The sequence below is a fragment of the Sturnus vulgaris genome, chromosome Z (assembly GCF_052056855.1).
Source record: "Sturnus vulgaris isolate bStuVul1 chromosome Z, bStuVul1.hap1, whole genome shotgun sequence".
NCBI classification, from domain to species: domain Eukaryota; kingdom Metazoa; phylum Chordata; class Aves; order Passeriformes; family Sturnidae; genus Sturnus; species Sturnus vulgaris.
This window is the reverse complement of record NC_142283.1, coordinates 70,178,618-70,201,434: the sequence shown is the minus strand read 5'-3', so window position 1 is coordinate 70,201,434 and position 22,817 is coordinate 70,178,618. Positions and strand designations below refer to the sequence as shown.

The window sequence follows — 22,817 nt, the reverse complement described above, 5'->3', positions numbered from 1 at the left end:
TGCTCTTAATATTTTTTTTACATTATAACTAATTGGTTAAAAAATTATTAATGCTGTATAATTATGCAAACAACTAACTTCGGTGCCTTTTATATGTCTTTTATATGTTTTTAATATGCAAATATCTGGAGATTTTCAGATGGTAATTATGACCGTGCAGTATTCTTGTTTATAATTATCTTTCTACTTCTAACAGGTTTCAGGAGGAGATGATGAAATTCAACAGCTGCAGAAGGCTTTACTAGATTATCTGGATGAGAACACAGAAATTGATGCATCATTAGTGGTAAATTTCAGCTGTCTTTCATCAGGAACATATATAAATAATTTCAGTAGCATGTACTGAAGAAAATTACTTTTGATTATATATATTAATGCTTCAGTTAAATTATCACCCTGACATATACTGTTGATCGTGTTATCCAAAATAATGTCGATGCATAAATCTCATTATAAATCTGTTAATTTTCTTTTTCTGTATCTGTTGGTTTTATTTTCTGTGCATCTTGCTCTATTTCTGCAGTTTTCTCGGAAGTTTTATGTAGCTCAGTGGTTCCGTGATACAACTATGGAGACAGAAAAAGCAATTAAATCTCAGAAGGATGAGGATTCATCTGAAGGAACTCATCATGCAAAAGATGTTGAGACCACAGGACAAATCATGCACAGAGCGGAAAGTCGCAAAAAGTTTCTTCGCAGCATCATTAAAACTGCTCCATCTCAGTTCAGTACATTAAAGTATGTTTCAGTACCACTTACTTCTTCATTAGCCATGCATTTGATGTTTTAAATTATTTTTTTTGTGAACATGACCTGATTAATGTATGGAATTTCTTTCAGGATGAATTCTGATACTGTGGACTATGAAGATGCATGTTTGATTGTTCGCTACTTGGCCTCTATGAGGCCGTTTGCCCAGAGCTTCGATATTTATTTGACACAGGTAAACTGTGACTGGAAGTCTTAGTATAGTGAGACAGTTGGATTCTGATTCCAAACACTTTCACAACCACATACTATATCTGTACATTGTTGAACAGAGGTATTTACAGGCCATCATAACACCATGTGCTTTCATATTCTGTATTGATGGCATAAGTGATTAGGTTTCTTTTTCTTGCATGTGTTTTGTATATTATATTGTGCACACATTGTTTTATTTATCCATGTATGGCAATGGCAAAATCATGGTATGCACACAGTGAGAGGATCATTAAAAAGTGTTGAAATAATTTTCACAGCTTCTGTAAAATGCTTGTTCATTTGGTAAGATTAACTCTTGAAATTGAGCTTAATCTGATTTGAAAGTAAAAGCCAGATTGGCCAGTTGTTTGCAGTGCATTTTTCTATCACTTTGGAAGCTGCTGTTTGACCAGTGTAATTTCTTGCTTTTTCTGGGAGAAGGGCACTAACACTGGCACAGTGACATGTTTGAAATTCAGTACTAGTTTAGGTTGCACTACTTAAATTGATCTGCATACAAAGCTATTCTTAGAGTGCTCATATCCAACTCTGCTATTAAAAGAAACATGGTGAAAGCCACAACTGAATGACACAAGTAGAATTTAAAGTTAAGAACCTTATAACCCATTTTAGAGAAGTAGTAAATCATGGTAAATATCCATGTTTAGTTTTCAGTGCCTTGAATCACTTACATGCACCTTTTTGTTTTCTGAGAAGATAAACCCAGCTTTTATTTATTACTATTTTAGTAATATTATTTGTATGTTATTCTTCTGCGTTTGTGCTCTCAATTATTATTTAGTACCTTCCCAAAACAATGGAATCTTTGTTTTTGTTGTCTTCTAGATTCTGCGTGTACTTGGTGAAAATGCAATTGCTGTTCGAACAAAAGCCATGAAGTGTTTGTCTGAGGTTGTTGCTGTAGACCCCAGTATCCTAGCCAGGGTAAAAAAGAAAATATCTACCACACACATATCACTCTTAAAATAAATCTTTATTTGTTATTCTGAATCTTTGTTTCGTTTGTTTTTTTAGCTGGATATGCAGCGAGGAGTTCATGGACGGCTAATGGATAACTCCACCAGTGTACGAGAAGCAGCTGTGGAGCTGCTTGGACGATTTGTACTCTGTCGTCCTCAGCTTGCTGAGCAGTATTACGACATGCTGATTGAAAGAATATTGGTACAGTATTATTGTGATATTTATAGTAAAATAAGTGGCATCAGAAAATTTGCTTTTAATTGAGCCTGTTTAATAAATTGGAATTGTTTTAATGGTGAGCCATCATGCTTTTAATGACAACCTTGTAAAATGCACCACTTGCTTCTAGGGAGGCTTTATTATGTTGAAAGGTGAACTTCTACAGAAAGATGTACTGCATCAGGATCAGGGCTATATTCCTTTTGATTCCATTATTAGTGCTCAAATTAGTTGTGTCATGGTTTAAGCCCAAATAGAAGTTTAACACATACCATACAGCTGCTCACTCAACCCCCGCATCTTTTACCCCAACCCTGGTGGAATGAGCAGGAGCATTGCAGTAAAATTTGCATGTTGAGATAAGAATATTTAATAATTGAAAATAAAGTAAAACACAATAAAAATTATAAATAATGATAATAAAAAGGAAACAAACCATTGATGCACCATACAATTGCTCATCATCTGCTGACTGATGCCAGAGCCCCACTCCCAAACCTAGATTGCTGTGCTTTCTGATAACTCCCCCCTGTTTATATACCAGGCATGACATTCTGTGGTGTGGAGTATCCCTTTGGCCAGTTCAGATCACCTGTCCTGGCATACTCCTTCCCAGTTTCTTTTGCCTACCTCCTCATTGGCAGAACATGAGACAAGGAGGGAAAAAAAGTCTTTGATTTAAGATAAACACAGCTTAGCCAAAACCAAAACATCAGTGTGTTATCAGCACGATTCTCATTCTAAATGCAAAATGCAGCACTGTAACAGCTACTAGAAGAAATTAACTACCCTAGCTTTAACCAGGACAAGGTGAAATAAGGAATTTTGCTGCATATATGAAGTCTGAAATACGGATTATTGAGGACAGCTTCTCTATGCTATTTTTACCGTTTTGAAAGCTTTATTCTTTTTTTTACAAAAAAGTGGGGTTTTTGTCTAGGTGTTCAATGTTAATTTAACTGTCAGATAACGTTAACTTACAGTATCCATGTCAGGACTTTAGTCAACACATTACTACACATTTGCTATGGCTACATGATAAAACAAGTTTGTGAAGGTTTTTGGAGATAAGTAGGTCATGTGCATACAGTACTACATAAAACAGTTAAACATGACATTCAAAATCAACAGATTTTGAGTACGTTGATACAAAGTGAAGCTCCTCATCTATCTCCTTAGATGAGACCTAGTAAAATGGAAACAACTGCCTACATGTATCTTATCCATAAGCTTTATCTAAAGGCTTAAAGTATTACTATCCAAATCTCTAGGGAATCTTGTGTATTCCAATAAAGTAGCTAAAGCATCACCACATCTGGCTTCTAAGTTCTTAAGAAGTGAATTATCCATTTGCAACATCATGAGCTCTTAGATGGAGAAAATGTTTCAGCATTCTGGGGCCTCAGCCAGAGCCTTTAGAAAAAGTTATGCTGAACTTTTGTATGAATGCATTCCAGAAGATTTTAGTTGCATTTTCTAAATAAGTTTTGCAAGTAAAATTGGGTGATCTCCAAATATTAATTCATAAAGAACATAAATTAATATTTCTGATTTGTTTTCAAGAGTGTCATTCTTATCTCTTCACAGGATACTGGTATCAGTGTCAGAAAAAGAGTAATAAAAATACTTAGAGATATCTGCATTGAACAACCAACCTTTCCCAAAATTACAGAAATGTGTGTGAAAATGATTCGGAGAGTCAATGATGAAGAAGGCATTAAGGTAAAATGAAACCTATCCTTCAAAATTTACATATTGTTGCTTTAGTGTTTCCCTATTTTGACAAAACAAAAAAAGTATTTCATTTCTCCTTTGTCATATTTATGACTTACATGTTTTTAAGAGCTGATATTTTGGCTTTCTGTTATTGTTGCTGACTTCTCTTTCTTTTCTGTCCTGTTTTCTGTAACTTCTTGATGACAATCAAAATACTTTAAATATTTTCCAGATACTATTTTTCTTCTTGCAAGTATTTTCTCTGGTATTTCTCTTTTCTAAGAAGTAAAATCGGCATATAAAACTTTAATAATTATATATGGCATATATTAATGTCAAAACCAAATTTATTGATTTGCAGAAATGAAAGTTATTAAGTATTAATCTGTGCTAATTTTGTATTCATTCTGAATGTTCAGTGGGTCACTTATTGCTCCTGAAATGTTGCTTGTGTGCTCATACTCTAGCCTTTGTGCAGTCTGTATTTGCAGAAGGGCACAAACCTAACATAATTGTCACCTAATAAAGCTGACAATAATTATTTTGTTTAATTTTACAAAAAAAAATATTGCTGAGTAATTAGGGACACACTTGTAATAATTTTGTGTCACACTTTCAATAAAATTTGAAAACTTTAAAGCTGCAACAGGTATTTTTACCCTCTTGAGGTATGTTAATGTAAAGTGACTTTCTGAGAAGACTCTTAATCAAAAAGATCAACAGCTAGAGCCAGAGTGCTACTGGAAGGGAGGATAATCATATTCTCTCCCCTTCTTCCTCTTACCTTTCTAACAATAAGGAATAGTTAGGCATAAATTTCAATGTGTTTTTAACAATTCCATGAATGAGAAATAATTTTAGAATAATGTTTGTTCACTTGCATTCTATTCTATATTATTCTCCATTCAAAAATTTTGGATGTAAAATACTTCTTATATTTGAGTGTAGAGACTTGGCTTCTCTCTCTTTCCCACCTTGTCACAACTGTTTTGTAAACTAAAAGAACCTACCACTGCTGCTGCAGGTCTGCTCTAAGGATTGTTTGTTCAGTTCTCAGCTTCCCAGCTGTGTTTTTCTGAATGCAGGAAGGTGGTAACTTTATTTTCTGTATTGTCTTCCCATTGTTTCATTTTGCTGAAGTTTGACATGAGATCAGTATAAGTCCCGTAATAGTAGATATGGGTCTGTCTCAGGTAACATTTCCTACTACAGTCTCATTTAAGTGGCATAATTCCTTATGAAAAGGCACAGATTATCAGTACAACTGTTGTATGCATGTGTTAGAAATAATACTTATGTGACAATGTAAGTTTATTTATTTATGCTAATATTTTGTTTTCCTTCAGAAATTAGTAAATGAGACATTCCAGAAGCTCTGGTTTACTCCAACTCCACACCATGACAAAGAAGCAATGACAAGAAAAATACTAAACATCACTGATGTGGTATGTTAAACAATTTGAGTTGTGTGCAAAATTCAATTTCGTTTTTAGTATCTTAGAAACATGATCTGTATTTTTTTGAATACAATATGTCAGATGGTTTCCCTTTTTTTATTTCCTGGCATTAAATGTATGCCAAAAATATTCATGTGATTGAGCAGACTGTAGGAAATTTTAAATGCTCACTAATCTGCTGGCAGTAATAACTGTGGCCACATAATAACTGTATTCAGATTCCATCAAGTACTTTTTAAGTTAAAACACCACCAGTTTCTGTTGTATGTAATGTTCTACAGGAATTGCTACTAGCAGCGTATAGTTAAGCCTACCTAAGAACTTTTCTCTTAAAATAAAATTTTCCTCAAACAATTGATAACTTTTATTTGGCAAGGTTAATACTCTGTTTTAATAAATACAGGGTCATGTTTTTACTCAAAGTAAACTGGTGTCGGCATAATTGTATCTCACTTTTTAGGATCTCCAAAATAACAAAATCTGTTTCAGATTAAAATGCTTAAATTTGTAGTGAAAATACATTGTATAAAACCACTGTGCTGAAAAGATGTTTTAATGTCAATTATTCGAAGGTCTAAATCTCAAATTAAAAAACTCACTTAATTACTTACAATTGCAGGTTTAAACCTCATTTTGCTTTACAGTATTTAATAAATATATAGTGTAGTTTGCATTTTTCCTGTCTGAGAAGTCAGTCAATTTGACTTCTGTTTAATTCTCAATTCTCTGGCCTGTTCTAATTTGAACCACCTGTGTGGTATACCTAAATAAATGTGTGTGTGTTTAGTTTTCTCTGGTGCCCAGTGACAGGATCTGAGGGAATGGCCTGAAGTTGCATTCGGGGAGGTTTAGGTTGGATATCAGCAAAGGATTCTTCACCCAGAGGGTGTTTGGGCACTGGAACAGGCTCCCCAGGGCAGTGGTGACAGCACCAGCCTGACACAGTTCAAAAAGCGTTTGGAAAATGCTCTCAGACATGTGGTTATGCTGTGCAGGGCCAGGAGTTGGACTTGATGATCCCTGTGGATCCCTTCCAACTCGAGAGAGCTTGGTTCTATGATGCGCATGCATGTCCATTTTCAAAGTTATTTATACATAAATTTGTGCAAAATTTTCTGCAAAATGGGAGCTTAACTTGCACTAGAGACAGCAATCTCCAGTAAAGCATGTAGGATTTGCTTTGTATGAAATACAAATTCTAGAGTCACTTAAATTGTTGGAACTATTTTTCAAATGCAGAAGACAGTTTCTGGTCTCCACTGTTTTTAATGCATATAGAAATGTATGTATATTTGCCAGTCTTTTGCGATGACATCTGTATTGAAATAATTTGTTCTCAGATACCTTGTTTATTAATCAGTTTATTCTCAAAAATACTTATAGGTTGCAGCTTGTAGAGATACAGGGTATGATTGGTTTGAACAGCTTCTTCAAAATGTAAGTAATGAATTTTGAATTTATAGTACAATCATTGTTAGAATTTTAGTGTTCCTTTTGCTTCTAAAACACATAGAAGGGGAGCTCCAAGCGCAGTCCTACAATAGACAAATTCAATTCTTGCTCTTTAAGAAGTGACCTTTCTTAATATCTTTCTCGGTGCAGTTTTCTTTGGCATTAGTTTCCGTCTTTGCAAATGATCTCTTAAAAATACTTCACTTCTTGGTTTTGGGAGGAGTTTAGTTCTTCAGTAATGACTGACATAACGCAAAGTCTGCTAAGGTAGTTAATTCTGAAATAAGGTATCTAGTGATGTCGATTTTTTTAAACAGTAGATAAGTGTATTTTCATATCCAATGAATTTTCTACACAATTTATGGAAGCAGTGAATATTCAGAGTATAAGTTACTTCTGCATTATATTCTACTTATACCTAATACCAATATTTCTAAGAATTGAGCTTGGTTTGTTTATATCTCTTAACCTGTGTTATCATTCTCTACATCTTGCATGCACTGGTTAATTTTCAAGCAAGAAAATCCTTTGATTCTGCTCTTGCCTAGAGTGTCATGAAAATAAGTTATCAAGTATATCAGAGCCTCTTCATTAAGAGCCTCTTCACTGAAGAAAAGGCTATAATACTGTCTCAATCCTTCTTAGATACTAGAAGAATCTTCATGGACACAATTTTAGTACCCAAACTCATATGTAAAAAGTTTCAATAAAGTGTTGATTAGATCCTCATTTGGTATTATAGCTTACTGTCAAAAACATTTGTTTTTAATTTGAACTTTATTTCTCTAAGCATTTTAAAAATCTTCTAATTCCTGCTAATTTCTGCATTATTTCATTAAGTATAAAGCAGGTTTCATCCCAATGCAGAAAATAAGGAGAATTACTATGGATTTTTATTGCAGTTATTTTTTTGTTCCTTACATTGCTTTTTTATTTCCCATAGTTTTTTCTTCACCATGTAAGTTTTAGAGAAATACTTTCGTAGTCTAAAATCCTTGTGTATCTGTAGTAATTGTTATACAACCAGCATGTATCCTATGCAAATGAATGCAGCTTAACAATAAACCATTTTCTGTTTTGTCTGCTACAGCTGTTGAAATCAGAAGAGGATGCTTCATATAAACCTGTGAAGAAAGCCTGTACTCAACTTGTTGACAATTTGGTTGAGCACATTCTTAAGTATGAAGAATCTTTATCAGGTAATATTATTTAAAATTCAGCTAAAATCCTTTGAATTTTTTATGATACTGTAACAGTTGTTGAAATCACTTCAGTGTAAAAAGTTACTGTTCTGGAATTCTTGTTAAAAGCTGATTGTGATAAATCATTGTTATTAAGTGATGAAATTTTAAGCACTGTGTGTAATAATAAAACCTTCCTAATCTTCACTAGCTAATCACAATAGTAGAACTACTTTTAAAATAACTGGTTCAAACTTTCAGATCACTAAAACCAAAACTAACATGGTAAATTTTATTTGCATTGGTATATTCTACACTTGTAATACGAATCATTGGCTGGGCTAGTCTAACATGTACAGTAACGAATTTAAAAAGTAGTGATGTCTTTGATGCATCTTGGCTTTTTTTTTCAATTATTTTGTGGTCACATATAAATGTTAACATGTTCCCATTTCTAATAAGAACATTCTGTTTTGTTCTTTAAAGAAATGCAGTGAAAGAGATACTCAAACAGTGTTTTTCATTGCTTAAACAGCACTTGGTCTTACTATCCTTTTTGTATTTTCTAATGTTTTGCAGATTCTGACAATAAAGGTGTGAATTCTGGTCGCTTGGTTGCTTGCATAACCACTTTGTTCTTATTCAGCAAAATAAGGCCCCAGCTGATGGTCAAACATGCCATGACTATGCAGCCATACCTGACCACTAAATGTAGTGTAAGTAGAGAAAATCAGTCTTTTCCCTGGGTAATTGAGCATGAAAATGAACATCTGTCTTGTATACTTTATGAAATTTAAAGTAAGAAAAGAAAATTTCAAATTGTGAAGTTTTTTCAGAGCTCATCAGAGCTTTGGAGGCTACTAGATCCTTTTGAAGATGCAGCTTTTAAGATGTTCTTCCTCATGTACTACCTTCATATTTTGCAGCCAAATGAAACTGAAGCCTGTGCTGCCTCTTTCCCAGTTTTTCTCCCATCAGGAAATAGTTTCTTAGAATTGTTTTAGTTTACAGTCACAATCTTAAAAGTATTAGTGTTTAACATATGAATCTTAAGACTAAGGATAAGGATCCATAAGATAGAGTGGTTTAATATATAGCAAATGTATGAGAAGAAAAACGTCTTATTTCATCCTCTTCTAGACTTCATTAGACTTCTCTAGCTCCAGTGCTCTTGTATTCCCCTGTAAGACATTGTAGAGAGCTCTAACACTGAAACCCTCCCCCAGTCAGGTCTCTGAATCCTTGCAGCAGTTTCTGCCATTTTGATCTGACAACCTGACTGGTTAGAAGGAGCAGGGCAGGATCAAGCACCTCTTGCTCAAAGATGATGAGCGTGAGTGGGTGGCAGCAGTGCCTTTCAATAGGTGAGCTGCCCAGGGCAGGCTTAAGGGGTAATTGTTACCAATTTAAATTGTAAATACAGCCTGGCACTTTCTTTCCAGGCATTTTCCATATTCTCTAGGCACATTTATAACAAGCTCTTAGAGCTGCTTCTGAACTAATCATATAGGAAAAACTTATCTAAATATTTACTTGCAGCAGCTCATTTAGTGGGTTGCAATTGGTTTGTTTTGTATTTACACATGGTTGAGATGAAACATAGAATTATCACTGACAGCTAGAACATGTCAAATAGCTTGATACTAGTACTCAGGATTTATAATATCCTGATTAGCTAGCTGGATTTGTCAGAAGTTCATTTCTAGCTGTATGTCTCTTTAACAGATGTTCTCCATAGAATCCACACTTAGAATCTATATACAATCATGATAATGCAAACTGGTAGTAGCTTTAATTGTAATTTCTACACTTGTGCACATTATGACCTTTTGTTTAAGGTGTATTAAGTCATAGCACAACTTCATTTTGTTGCTGATATCTGGTCTTCAGGTGTTGTGTCTTCTCTAGTGTGCATATCTCAGGAAGAGTTCCTAGATTTCATGTAATACTCCAGAAAATTATCAGACCCAAAGGTTTTCAGGTCTGACACAGCCTTGACAAGAGATGTAATTCTGCTCATCCAGACTTTTTTTCCCCAGAATGCCTGCAGTAAACAGAACTACATTTCATGCATTTCATGTAATTTAATAACGGATGTAAAATATATAAGTATTATTTTAGATGTTTACCAAATATCTTAAATAAGCCAGAGTTTTTAACCGTCTGTGTGTATTAAAAGTGCTTAGCTTATACATGGCCAGAAGTATTAAACACTATAAATGTTGTTGTTTCAGACCCAGAATGATTTCATGGTGATCTGCAATGTTGCAAAAATCTTAGAGCTTGTAGTGCCGCTAATGGAGCATCCAAGTGAGACCTTTCTTGCCACTATTGAGGAAGACCTCATGAAACTCATCATCAAATATGGCATGACAGTATGTTTTTAATTGCTACTATTTTATTGATTCCATTTCACATGACTTAGGTTTAAAGACAGTCTTGTCTTCATTATGAAGTTAACTTTTGAGGCAAGAAAAATCAATGTACTTGGTTTACTAGGGTTTTCATTTGGTTTCTCTGTATTTTAATGAGTAGATTTGCAGAGCAATCTAAGGAGGGACATTACATTATGTCTGTTAGATTGTTAATTTTAGTTCAGCATAGCTTTTTCCTTCACAAGAACCTCAATTTAAACTTCTAAGTAGATAATTTATTTGTTCTTATTCCTAGGTTGTTCAGCACTGTGTGAGCTGTCTTGGGGCTGTTGTGAACAAGGTCACCCAGAACTATAAATTTGTGTGGGCATGTTTTAATAGATACTATGGTAAGCAAAATCATAACAAGTAATTGTCACTTTTCAGTTTTGAGTACAAGTCTTATCGGAGGAATACACCACAATTAAACACTGTGATAAAAACTTTTATTTTACTGCAGGTGCACTTTCTAAATTAAAAAATCAACACCAAGAAGACCCCAACAGTACAATACTCACTGCCAATAAACCAGCACTCCTTAGATCACTTTTCACAGTTGGAGCACTGTGTCGGCATTTTGATTTTGATCAGGAAGATTTTAAGGGCAACAGTAAGGTAAAATAACTTTCATTTATTCTTCGTGTCTTAGGCATAATGAATGTTCCACTTCAATTTGAAAGCACATTATTCCTAGACCCCCAAAGGTATATATTTTTCCGTAGAGTATGGTATAGCTTCCTGGTTTTTAAATACCTGCTTTTGCAAGGACTGTGCATCTCCCTTCCTTTTTTATATATATTCTTTCTATAAGAGATTAAAAAACATCTATTTCATCTTCAAATAGCTGTTATTTTTGTTTTAATTTGCCCAGGTTAACATTAAGGATAAAGTACTTGAACTGCTGATGTATTTTACAAAGCATTCAGATGAAGAAGTACAGACAAAAGCCATTATTGGTCTCGGTAAGAAATATTAATAGTTTTTTGTTATTCTGCTCTAGTAAAAATCCGTGTGGATCGGTAGGAATTCACGTATTTGTGTAGTCACAGAAGAGTTTGCTTAAAATCAAAACTTACTGCCTATTTTGTTTGAGAACTGGTCATAGCAAAGCTGTCAAAGGGTTGCTAGTTGCGTAAGTCTGCAGCAGCCTGGGTGCTTTTGATGGTGAATGCCTTTTGATGTGTGATCAAGTTGAAGAGGGCAGCAAATTTCCAAGTTAATGAAGATGCTATTTTTTTACTCCACATGCAAGTATGTTGTAGCCCCAAACCTTGTTTTTCAGTCCACGAGGTAAAAAAGGATGGAAAAACTTGGAACATTTTAGGAGTGGGAGCTACCATTCTGCAGGAGTCAAAGGAACTGCTGTTTATAGTAGCTGAATGGCCTTTGTGAGATTAGTATGGCATTTCAGTGATTTGCAGTAGAAAATGAACTGCCACTGACTCGGGGACAAAATTGCACATCTGAGAAAATCTTGTTTGGGCAGATAGGTCTTGGTGTCTGGAAGAGTTCAATTCATGGTTATTGCTTGGTCTGAAAGAAATTGTCTCCAAGGCATGAGAACCTCCATTGTATGATTTAGCTGTGGATAAGAATTTGCCTCTTTATGTTGCTGTTTAGGTGACTTTTCAGATATCCTACTCTAATACAGGCTAGGGAGGGCTATGAGGATAAGGTTCAAGACTGAGTCTTCATTTCATATTCTATGATAAACCATTTCAAGACAGTTGAGCAGGATTAATGGCATTGGAATTGCCTCTGTTGGAGGAGCAAGGCTATGGTTCTCTGGGCTACTTTTAGTTTTTTCTAGGCTTTATGTCAATGTACATGACACTTACCTATAGTCTAGTCCAGTTTAATTGCACTCTACAGAATTATCGTATGTGGGGTAGGGTCTGTATTCCTAACCAGAGACATGATCACTGTGCTCATGGATATGGACCATGTCACATTTGCCAAAAGTTTCTAAATTGTAGACTGAACTGTGATCTGTTCTGTCAGTAGTCATTCTTAATATTTTTTTTCTGTCTATAAGCATATCAATCTTTATTTTAATTAAACCTCACTATTTTTAGTGATATATTGATTTCATCCAACTACTGATTCTGAAGATAGCTGTTCGATGTATGGAGATGTGGTAGACAGTGCAAATTTCCACCTCAGACTGGTCACTGAGCAAAGTTGTCCAACTCATTCAGTGCTTGTGAGCAGCAGCACAGTAAAAAGGACTAGCAAGTTAGGTCAATATTTATATATGGAGAAAAGGGTCATGTGAAGAATGTACTTTCCTATCAGACTGTCATTTTAGTAGGGACACTCAACAGTTTTAACCTTTGCCTCAGGATGGGCCACTGCTGTTGAGGGATTGAGCTTAATCTTAAGGTTAATAATAATGGTTGTGCTTCTTATCTAGATGTGTACTTGTAAAACAAATTGAGGATATAAACTTGTTTAGTAAATTTAGCTAAAATTTTAAGTACCTAACAGTTAACTCAGCCAAGTTCAGTGGTTACTCTAAAGATCCTGAACAGAGTGAAAACAAAGGTGTGAAGAGAAATGGTATGACACCATCTCTGAGATGTGAATTCAGTCCTTAAAAAAACATAGAGCAGGTGCCTTTCTTCATCTCATATAACAGCCTCTTATACCAAGTAATATTTCTTCCCAGTAAAGAGGGGATGTAAAAGTAATAATTTCCCTGAGAACACTGGTGGTTTAGATTTCTTAAAATGAATAAAGGAAAAGTTTTAAAAGTTGCTACAAATATGTATGTCCAAGTGCTTTTCATTTTTAAAATTAGGCACAGGAAATGGGTTGGACTTTGCTCAGAGACAGTCAAGTTACAAACATCAATATACTCTTGTATAGACTGCACTATCATACCACATACTCCAAAGAGGACCCTAATTTCTTTTTCTTGTCTTTTCCCTTTCTCTCATCTGCTTCTCTGCTGCTTGTTTTGAGACTGAAATGAGATCTGAAACACACTGAGGGCTTGCCTTGGATTTAGCCTTTACTTAGACTGTCTTCTGTGTGTACGGAGCCTGTTTTGAAAACTTGACTCAATCTTCCCTCTGCTACAGCTATTTTTATGTATTGTTCTTGCAGAATTTTATTTGCTTTTATTTTTCCACCCATTTTTCTTTTATGTTCCCATTTTTTTCTGTGTGCCCATTTAAAATCTGAATTTTTTGTGGTCATAGAAAATGCATTTAATGTCTGCTTTTCCCAAACAGTCTTAAAAAAATTAAGTAGTTAAAATAAATTAAATTAGGATGTTATGTTCCTGTTACTGTTTTTCTTAAGATAATCCGTAAGAGTTTGTCAGCAACACGTCTAAATTTACATACATTTTCTAAAGTGGTAAATACTGCCAGTAATTTAGAAAAGTTTTTGTTAAATACAGACTTTAGAATAACCAGTTTGTTGACAAGGGTAAGACTACAGATAAGAACTGTTCTGTAGTGTGTGTCTTCCAAAACACATAGTCTTGGGAACATTTCAGATGATCTTGAAGAGAAGACTACAATAGGTATATGAATAATGACAGCAAGAGGTATAAATTTTACTGTGTTCCCTGGTGACTGTTTTTTCTATTATTTTCTTACATACTAATGTTATTTGTCAATTCTTCTGCATTTTCACTGCATCCATATAAGTCACATTTTACAGTTGCAGCAAAATGTTCGTCTCTAGATGTATTACAATGTCTGCATTAGAAAAATAACAGATAATTTTTGGTAATGTTCCTTTCTTGTTCTTATGATAGCTCCTAGTCATTGAGATGTAGGCCACTACACTGGACCTGGTTCCAGATCTGTATAACTTTTTGTGCATCTGCCCTGGGTCACACTGCATTTTATCCATCAAACAGAGTCATGGTTAATACAACTGTCATGGCTATCAGAGCTCCTTGTAAGCAATGGATGGTGTCCATATGGAAGCATGATACTGTTTGGACTAGAAAAAGCTGTGCTGCTGGGAGGAGATAAATTTCATACCTTTCTTCTGAAGAACTTAAAAAGCAGAAATACAATTTCTAGATTATAATAATGAGAACTATTTCCCTTTTCTCCATTCTTAGGATTTGCATTTATTCAGCACCCAAGTTTAATGTTCGAACAAGAAGTGAAGACTCTGTACAACAGCATTCTTTCAGATAAGAACTGTTCAGTAAACTTAAAAATCCAGGTGTTAAAAAACCTCCAGACGTACTTGCAGGAGGAGGATACACGTATGCAGCAGGCAGACAGAGACTGTAAGTGCTGAGTTCTTCTGTGCTCATGAGCCTTGCAAAACCAGACTTTGTTGCATCCAGTTACTATATATCTGTGCTGAGTCACTTAAAATTGTAAACAGATCAGTAGTATTGTCCCCAAAGTATTTCAGAATTTTTTAAAAAGAGGTATATGCATAGATGTATTATTTCCAAGATGTGTAAATATTGGAAGCCATCCAGAATTCATAATTGTTGTAATGATGGTAATTATATTTTCCGTCAAAAAAAACCCTAATTTTAAAGTTTTCAGATAAAAAATCACAAGTGCAACATTTTAAAAAATGCTTTATTAAGGAATTAAGACTTGAATTAAAGTTTTGTCTCTCTATTTTTTAAATATATATTTATACATTCGATTATTCTGTGTTTCATGAGACCATAAAACCATTCTAAGACGGCTGAAATGTGAAACTTAAAGCTCAGCATATATCAAGTGATGGCAAAATAAGTGGTTATACTATGATAAGTATGCTATTGCTTTTGTCCTTTTTACAGGGAAAAAAGTAGCAAAACAGGAAGACCTGAAAGAAATGGGTGATATTTCCTCAGGGATGAGTAGTTCCATCATGCAGCTATATCTCAAACAGGTCCTTGAGGCTTTCTTTCATAACCAGTCCAGTGTACGCCACTTTGCTCTAAATGTCATTGCACTGACATTAAACCAAGGTCTCATCCATCCTGTTCAGGTATGATAGGCTTTTGTGGTGGGACTTCCTCTTATTCATGTTTTTAGAGGCTTTCACATTTGCTGTGTAAATTTCCAGGTCTTCTACTTACATTACATGTTACAGTAATTTCTTACTGTAGCAAGAGGCCTTTACAGAAGGCATATTTTGAAATCTGCTTTATGTTTTTAGCCCACTAGATTCCAAATGCTTCATTATCTATTTTTGGTTTAAGGTGTAAAAGCCCAGGCAGTACATAAAGAGCATGTAGATATGTACATTGGAGCATGTTTCTGTTAAAACTTGAGGTATATGCCAAAATGTTTTCTTTATTTAGTTCTTTATCTTGTGTCGGCTTGCTTCCACCTCAATCCCTATATCATCCAAACATTATGAAATTCCAAAGTCAGTGTCAGAACTTCAATCATCATCTCCATCATTCTTTGCTTATATAATGTTTTGTAATTAATTTTTGATGCTGCAGCTATTGCATACGTTCAGTCATAAGTGGTTTTTTGGGTTTTTTTAAAATGCAATTTTCTGTATTTTAAATTTACTTTAGAGTTTGAGAAACAGGGAAATACTACCTGAAACCTCACAACTTTGTTAGAATGCTGGTGTCTTGTAGTATTTTGTTCTATTTACATGAAAAAGGGTATTAAGTTGCACAGACCTTCCTATTCTAATTTCTGCAGTAGGAACAAAGAATAAAGACTGACAAAGAGGAGGTACAATGCCTCTGAATAACCATTTCATTTGTTTTTCAAGTGTGTGCCGTACTTAATTGCTATGGGCACAGATCCAGAGCCCTCTATGCGAAATAAAGCTGACCAACAGTTGGTGGAAATTGACAAAAAATATGCTGGGTTCATTCACGTAAGTAATTCTCATTTACCATTTTACAAAACACTGTCGTGTTCTCTAGTGGTTTAACACTTGAATATGCTTCAGCTTCAGAAAAACAGTATAAAGTAAAAAAAAATAAACAATAACAGTAAGCAGTTGTAAAGATTACTCCCTGTTTGGAGATTTCTGTTCTGAAATGGAAAAATGGAAAGGATAATATTATTTGAAGTGTCTCTTCTAATCTAAAACTTCCTTTAATTTATGAATCATAGTAATATTTTCCACACTAAATAGTACTTTAGAGCCTTTATTTGATAAGTGGTAAGGACATGTGTTTCATAATGTTTTAGCAGTGATTTTCCTGTATCAGTGGACTAGAAAGGAAAACACTATGTGACAGTCAATAGCAGTCCTTAGAGTATGTATATTAGAGTGTGCAAGGCACCAAGGCTTTATAAATTGTAATCTAAGCAGAAGAAGCATAGGAAACTGTTTACATATGATGAGTCTTGCTGAAAGGAAAAACTCGGGCGTTGTGGCATAGTACCAGTTCTGCTTAAGATCTGAAATTAAGCTGCAGCATTCTCCTTATTTTGGAAGATCCCAGTCTAGGTTGTGTGTGTCCTGTGTTGTAGGACTTCTCACATGGTGTTCCTTGTATTCCAGTGCATTTTGAGCATTGCAGTGTTGATGGCATCCATTAAGTGAAGGCTAGCAGTTGGAATTTGCTGTTTTAGGCAGCTGGGATTTAATACAATATATAGACACATAGACAACTTTGCTGAACAGCAGCAGAGGTGGTATGTGTACAGCTGGCTATGCAGCCTAATTAGGGATTCAGTTTGTTCTCAAACTAGAGTAGGACCACTGAAGTGAGTAAAATCGACTGGAAAGTATGGGGTGTGTGAAAAAAAAAAAAACAACACTAATTTTCTATGTGTTAGTCCTATTGTACTCATATGGATTCAGTTATTGGTTTCATTGCAGGGGATACCAAGCATATGCATGTGGTAAAATATTCTATTCTTGTATGAAAACATTTCAATTTTCCTGAAAATCATTTAAATTGAAATACCTATCTATGGTGGGTAAACAGATTAGCTGCATGTTCCTAGCAGAATTTACAGTCAAAGCAGTTCACAAGACATTCTTATCTCTGCCACAAGTTCTGTTTGACATCTCAAATCTGTTTGCCAACTCAAAAGGTAGTATTGCTGCGGTGCATGTTTTTATTTTAGTTTCAGATGAGCATCCCTTTAAAAAGATTCAGTTGTACTGCTTTGGAAGCAACGTTTTGAATAAAACTAAATATATTTCCATTTCAGATGAAAGCAGTGGCTGGTATGAAGATGTCTTACCAAGTACAACAGGCAATTAATACTTGCCCGAAAGATCCTGTGAGAGGTTTTAGACATGATGAATCATCCAGTGCACTGTGTTCACACCTCTACTCCATGATTCGAGGGAACCGTCAACACAGACGAGCCTTTCTAATTTCTTTACTCAACCTCTTTGATGATACTGCAGTAAGCACCACATTTTCTTCGCTTAGAAGGAAGTTAAAATGCAGCATTACAAGCTTAAGTTCTCATTTTGTTATGGGGTTTTTTTCCTACATGTACTTATGTGTAATTTTTTCTTTGACTTCCAGAAAACAGAGGTGAATATGCTTTTGTACATAGCAGACAATCTAGCCTGTTTTCCTTACCAAACACAGGAAGAGCCACTGTTTATAATGCATCATATAGACATTACACTCTCAGTTTCTGGTAGCAACCTACTACAGTCATTTAAAGAGGTATGTGCATTTATATTTTAGTATATTTATGATGGTGGAAACATAAACTTCTCTGTAATGTGATCTTTTTTTCAATGAATACAGTACCGTTATTATTCTGTGAACCAGTTGCATTACTTGGCATGTAAACAATACTCAAAAAACAAGCAACACTGTCGGTTCTGATCTGTATCTGGTAGACAACAGTCAAAAATTCTGCTTATATTGCTGCTTATATTATTAAAAAAGAATTATGAATTTTGAGATCGGATCCATGTAATTTCCCAATATGGCTGAATAACAGTTAATTGTATGCATCTGAAAGTACATGAACCTAGAATCGTCATGGAATACTAGTTTGTTTTGCTTGTTTGTAAAATTTGAATAATAAAATTCAGTTGGCAGTTAATTTTGTTGTCAAGTAGCTGATGGCAGTTGCATTTGTGTTGCCTGAGAGATTTAAAATACATTGTGTGTTGCAAGAGAGGAGTGGGCAATATTTCTTAAGGCAGCACATAAGAACCTGGAACATGATAGAGTACCTGTTGTCATGGCAACACACGAGCCTGTAAGTGAGAGGCCTCTGCTTCTTGAAGACTTCAGTGTCTTCCTTTCCTGAATGACTATTACAGTAGAAGGTGCCAATTGTCAGGAGGCAAACCAGTTTCTAGAATGTCCAGTTTGACTAATAAATACAAGAGTTGATGCCTGAAAGTTCACTGCCTGAAACGTACTGTGCTTTTTAAACTCTCACCCTACCAAAGTTGATTTTTAGTCTGCAAGAATGAGACAATACATTCTTCAGGCTGAGAACCAGTGTGTAGAATCCAGCACCCTTAAAGGATGAGATCCTGCTTAGGTCTGTGTCCTGAAAAATCATACTATGTGCAGTAATAATGCATATGTGAAATTCTGTAGATTTGCAAGTAATCATGGAACTAATCATAAAATCACAAAATGGCTGGGGTTGGAAGGGACCTTAAAGATCACCTTGTTCCAGCCCTCTGTTATAGGCAGGGACCTTCCTCTAGACCAGATTGTTCAGAGCCCCACTGAGGCATAGGGTAGCTGGTTATTATTATTAATCATTATTAATTAATTATTAATATGATCACTTTGGTCAGCAGTGTAATTAGTGTCATAGAATTTTAAGAGACAAGGATTTAAAACCAGCTTGGACACCAAAGTAAATGTGGAAATCTCCATGATACACAGAAATTACATTCAAGTGAAAGAAGAACAGAATTTTCTTCCTGATTTACTGTATTTGGCCTTCTACTGTATTTTGCTGTCACTACTAATGATCAGCAGTCTTTTAAAGATAACATACCAAGGGAGTGCTTGTTTCTTCAGTTTATTCTGTATGCATCTTGCAAGAAAATTTGGGCTTTGAATAAATTTTTCAGTATCTTTTTGTCATAGATATTTTTAAGACTATCAAGTTATAAATTAATGACATTGTCCAGGGAATTCTGTCTAATTTAAGCTAGTAATGACTTTGGACAGATGATTTTAGGAACATGATATTACTTACCCTAATTTTGGAATGTTTGTTAACTCCTCTGTCTTGCAGTCTATGGTGAAAGACAAAAAAAAGGAAAGAAAGCCTTCATCAGGTGAGGAGACGGAGAGTGACAGTAACAGTGGTAGCGGAAGTGAAAGTGAGGAGGAAGCTTCTAAGCCTCGGAGGTTACGGAAACGAGTGGACTCTGACTCAGATTCTGATGAAGAAAATGATATAAATGCAGTGATGAAGTGTTTACCTGAAAATTCAGCTCCTTTAATTGAATTTGCTAATGTCTCCCAAGGCATATTATTACTTCTGATGCTGAAACAGCATCTAAAGAACCTCTGTGGATTCTCTGATAGGTAAGGCTATTTAGATAATAGGACACTTGTTATGCAGTGAGTTGTTTAGAAGTTTTTGCCATTTATTTAAGTTGATTGTAAGTACTTGTTTAAGCAATACATTTGTATAACAGAGAAAAAAAATTATTAAGTTGAACTTTGGCTTAAAAAACACATTTTTTAAATCTCTTACCAGCCTATCTATTGTATATGGAATGATTCAAAGATAAATACTTATACTGGAGATTTTAAAAGCTTTTTATTCAAATTACTCTGGACTTTCCTTAAAAGGTCTTCCCTTTTGTTTACTTTAAACAGTAAAATTCAAAAATATTCTCCATCGGAATCTGCAAAAGTGTATGATAAAGCTATAAACAGGAAGACAGGAGTGCATTTCCATCCAAAACAAACTTTGGATTTTCTGCGGAGTGATATGGCTAATTCCAAGATCACAGAAGAAGTGAAGAGGAGTATAGTAAAACAGTACTTAGATGTAAGTAAAGTTGCTTTGCAGAAAGTGAAATCCTTTAACACGGTATTGAAAGTACATTTCCAAATGTTAAGTTCCTGGTTATCTTACGTGATGTTTGGATCTTCCTTTCAGGATGTTTAGCAGGACTGTGTTTCAAAGATTTCTAATAAGTTTAAACTCAACAATAATTAATTTCAGCTAAAGGATATTCATCTTTATGGAGTATTTTCCAGTTCCTGGTATCCATGTTTTATACTTCTCCCATATTACTTCTTCACTTTATTGCTAATATTTTCTATCATGGGAACAGAGACTGGATGTGGTTTATGAACTGTCCCTCACCCTGCACCAATAACAGTTAGAGAAAACTTGCCATTTGGAAAACACAGGAAAAAAGCTTTTGTGTATCTACAAAAAAAAAAATCAGAAAGTTAAGTTTGTAGAACACCATGTTGTCTACTGTTTGTTTTACTCTGTTTCTTTATGTTGCTACTTGTTTCTAACATAATGTAATGTGATACAAATGTCGATGTTTAAAGTTACAAAGTGAACTGATCTTTTTTGTTCTAATAGTTCAAGCTCCTTATGGAACATTTGGATCCTGATGAAGAGGAAGAAGATGGAGAGGTGTCAGCTAGCACAAATGCTCGGAACAAAGCAATTACCTCGCTGCTTGGAGGAGGCAGCCCTAAAAACAATGCAGCTGAGACAGAGGACGATGAAAGTGATGGGGAGGATAGAGGAGGAGGCACTTCAGGGGTGAGGCGGAGGAGGAGTCAACGTATTTCGCAGCGTATTACGTAAAATGATTTTTATGTGCTTATAAATGTCAGTTTATTATATTAAATGTACACCAAGTAATGTAATCCACATGAAAAAAAAAAGCATTTTGTAGATAGAGATTCTCTACTTAACCGTTTATACAACTTTTGTAGAAAGTTTAACAGAAAAGACAATAAAAAAAAAAACAAACTAGAAAATGAGATTTATCCCGTATAAAAAGTTATTAATTTTCCTTTGGAATGTACTGTGTGTTATCCTTTTTATTGTTGCCAAGTTTTTATGTAGCTTTATGATTCATGTGTATATATAATTTTATATATCAATAAGAGATAAAGACACGGGTACAAATTAAGAGTATGTGGTTTTACAAGGATATGTTAACCCCTTGGCGCTGGCGGTCGCGGTGCGTCTCATTGCCGGCAATGGAATGTGTGCCGGGGAATCCCAACTCCCGGCGTCAAGGGATTAAAAGCAATAAAAGCAATAATTTCACTAAAGTTCTTTTGTGTAACACTTGGTCTTTTTTCCCCCCAATGTTTTAGTCATTGAGAAGGTCAAAACGAAATTCAGACTCTACGGAGTTGGCAGCACAGATGAATGAAAGTGTTGATGTCATGGATGTCATCGCTATTTGCTGTCCAAAGTACAAAGACCGACCACAAATTGCAAGAGTAGTACAGAAAACCAGCAATGGCTTCAGTGTTCAGTGGATGGCAGGCTCCTACAGTGGCTCCTGGACTGAGGCTAAGCGCCGTGATGGCCGCAAACTGGTGCCTTGGGTAGACACTATTAAAGAGTCAGACATTATTTACAAAAAAATTGCTCTAACGAGTGCTAATAAGCTGACTAATAAAGTTGTGCAGACTTTACGATCGCTGTATGCCGCCAAGGATGGAACTTCCAGCTAATGAATTTGTACATGCAGCCAAATTTACAGGAATTGAAATAACAGAAAAACTTGAAATACCAACTTTCTGGCAAAAAAAAATCAGTTAAATGAAGAGTAAGAATGGAACCTGGGACGCGGGGAAAAAAGAAGGAAATGTTTGGTAAACATTTTTGTGGGAGCTTCCTTCGCTGTTGTGCAGCAGAAACTTCTCAGTTCATTTTTACTCCCACTGTATTATAGTTTAACAAAAAAATTGTTTATATCTTGAAAAAAAAAAACCTTTCTGTTTAAAAAAAAATAAACAAGTGAATGTTGGAAATTAGTCTGTTAATGTTCTTAATAAAGTGTTCTTGGAGTTTAACCTAGCAGCGGATGGCTTTCTTTAGCTTAGCCCAGTTTCCAGGAAAGCATTGTTTTTCCAGGCTGTAAAGTGGCAGAATCTCCTGGATATATAATTTATTCTGTTGAAGAAAAAAAAAAAAAAAAAAGAAAAAAAGCATGCAGTATCTATGACCTATCTGCAGGAGGAGTTTTTGTAAATGTAGATTTTGATGTATTAGGTCACCCTGAAATAATACAAGAAAAGGGATCCCCAGCAAATCTGGTGGAACGAATACTGCAATAAATTTTTTTACTTCTCTTTGTTACTTGTCTGTTTCCATTTGAATTTCTTATTGTAAAGATCTGTTTAAATCCATTTATATTATTTTACAGTCTTTTATGTAAAATTTCCTATATCAGTGGTTTTCAAAACAAGACATAAAATATTGTTTATACAGTTTGTATAGGCTGACTTCTGAATAATTGGTATCTTTTTATTTTTATCCCTAAAAGGGTGTAAACACAAGTTAATTAGGATTTTATTGTATCCTGCA

General features: G+C 34.8%; 1 protein-coding gene across 4 annotated transcripts in view; it reads left to right on the top strand.

Annotated features, from left to right (window-relative positions):
- The window catches only part of NIPBL (NIPBL cohesin loading factor), a 139,575-nt gene extending 116,986 nt beyond the window's left edge, over positions 1-22,589 (top strand). For 3 of the 4 annotated variants that reach the window (XM_014875485.2, XM_014875486.2, XM_014875482.2), the window contains 23 exons: positions 197-286; positions 524-738; positions 841-943; positions 1,810-1,908; positions 1,999-2,145; positions 3,751-3,885; positions 5,226-5,324; positions 6,720-6,773; positions 7,879-7,987; positions 8,549-8,685; positions 10,204-10,344; positions 10,640-10,733; positions 10,844-10,998; positions 11,255-11,345; positions 14,468-14,641; positions 15,158-15,348; positions 16,096-16,203; positions 17,499-17,699; positions 17,825-17,971; positions 19,524-19,819; positions 20,117-20,291; positions 20,844-21,029; positions 21,596-22,589. In XM_014875485.2, coding sequence (XP_014730971.1) covers positions 197-286; positions 524-738; positions 841-943; positions 1,810-1,908; positions 1,999-2,145; positions 3,751-3,885; positions 5,226-5,324; positions 6,720-6,773; positions 7,879-7,987; positions 8,549-8,685; positions 10,204-10,344; positions 10,640-10,733; positions 10,844-10,998; positions 11,255-11,345; positions 14,468-14,641; positions 15,158-15,348; positions 16,096-16,203; positions 17,499-17,699; positions 17,825-17,971; positions 19,524-19,819; positions 20,117-20,291; positions 20,844-21,029; positions 21,596-21,961 — 3,513 coding nt within the window. In that variant the 3' untranslated portion in view covers positions 21,962-22,589. Of the gene's footprint in view, positions 1-196; positions 287-523; positions 739-840; positions 944-1,809; positions 1,909-1,998; positions 2,146-3,750; positions 3,886-5,225; positions 5,325-6,719; positions 6,774-7,878; positions 7,988-8,548; positions 8,686-10,203; positions 10,345-10,639; positions 10,734-10,843; positions 10,999-11,254; positions 11,346-14,467; positions 14,642-15,157; positions 15,349-16,095; positions 16,204-17,498; positions 17,700-17,824; positions 17,972-19,523; positions 19,820-20,116; positions 20,292-20,843; positions 21,071-21,595 lie in introns of all 4 variants that reach the window. The other variant, XM_014875484.2, reaches the window with a different exon arrangement.
- Positions 22,590-22,817: the final 228 nt, after the last annotated feature.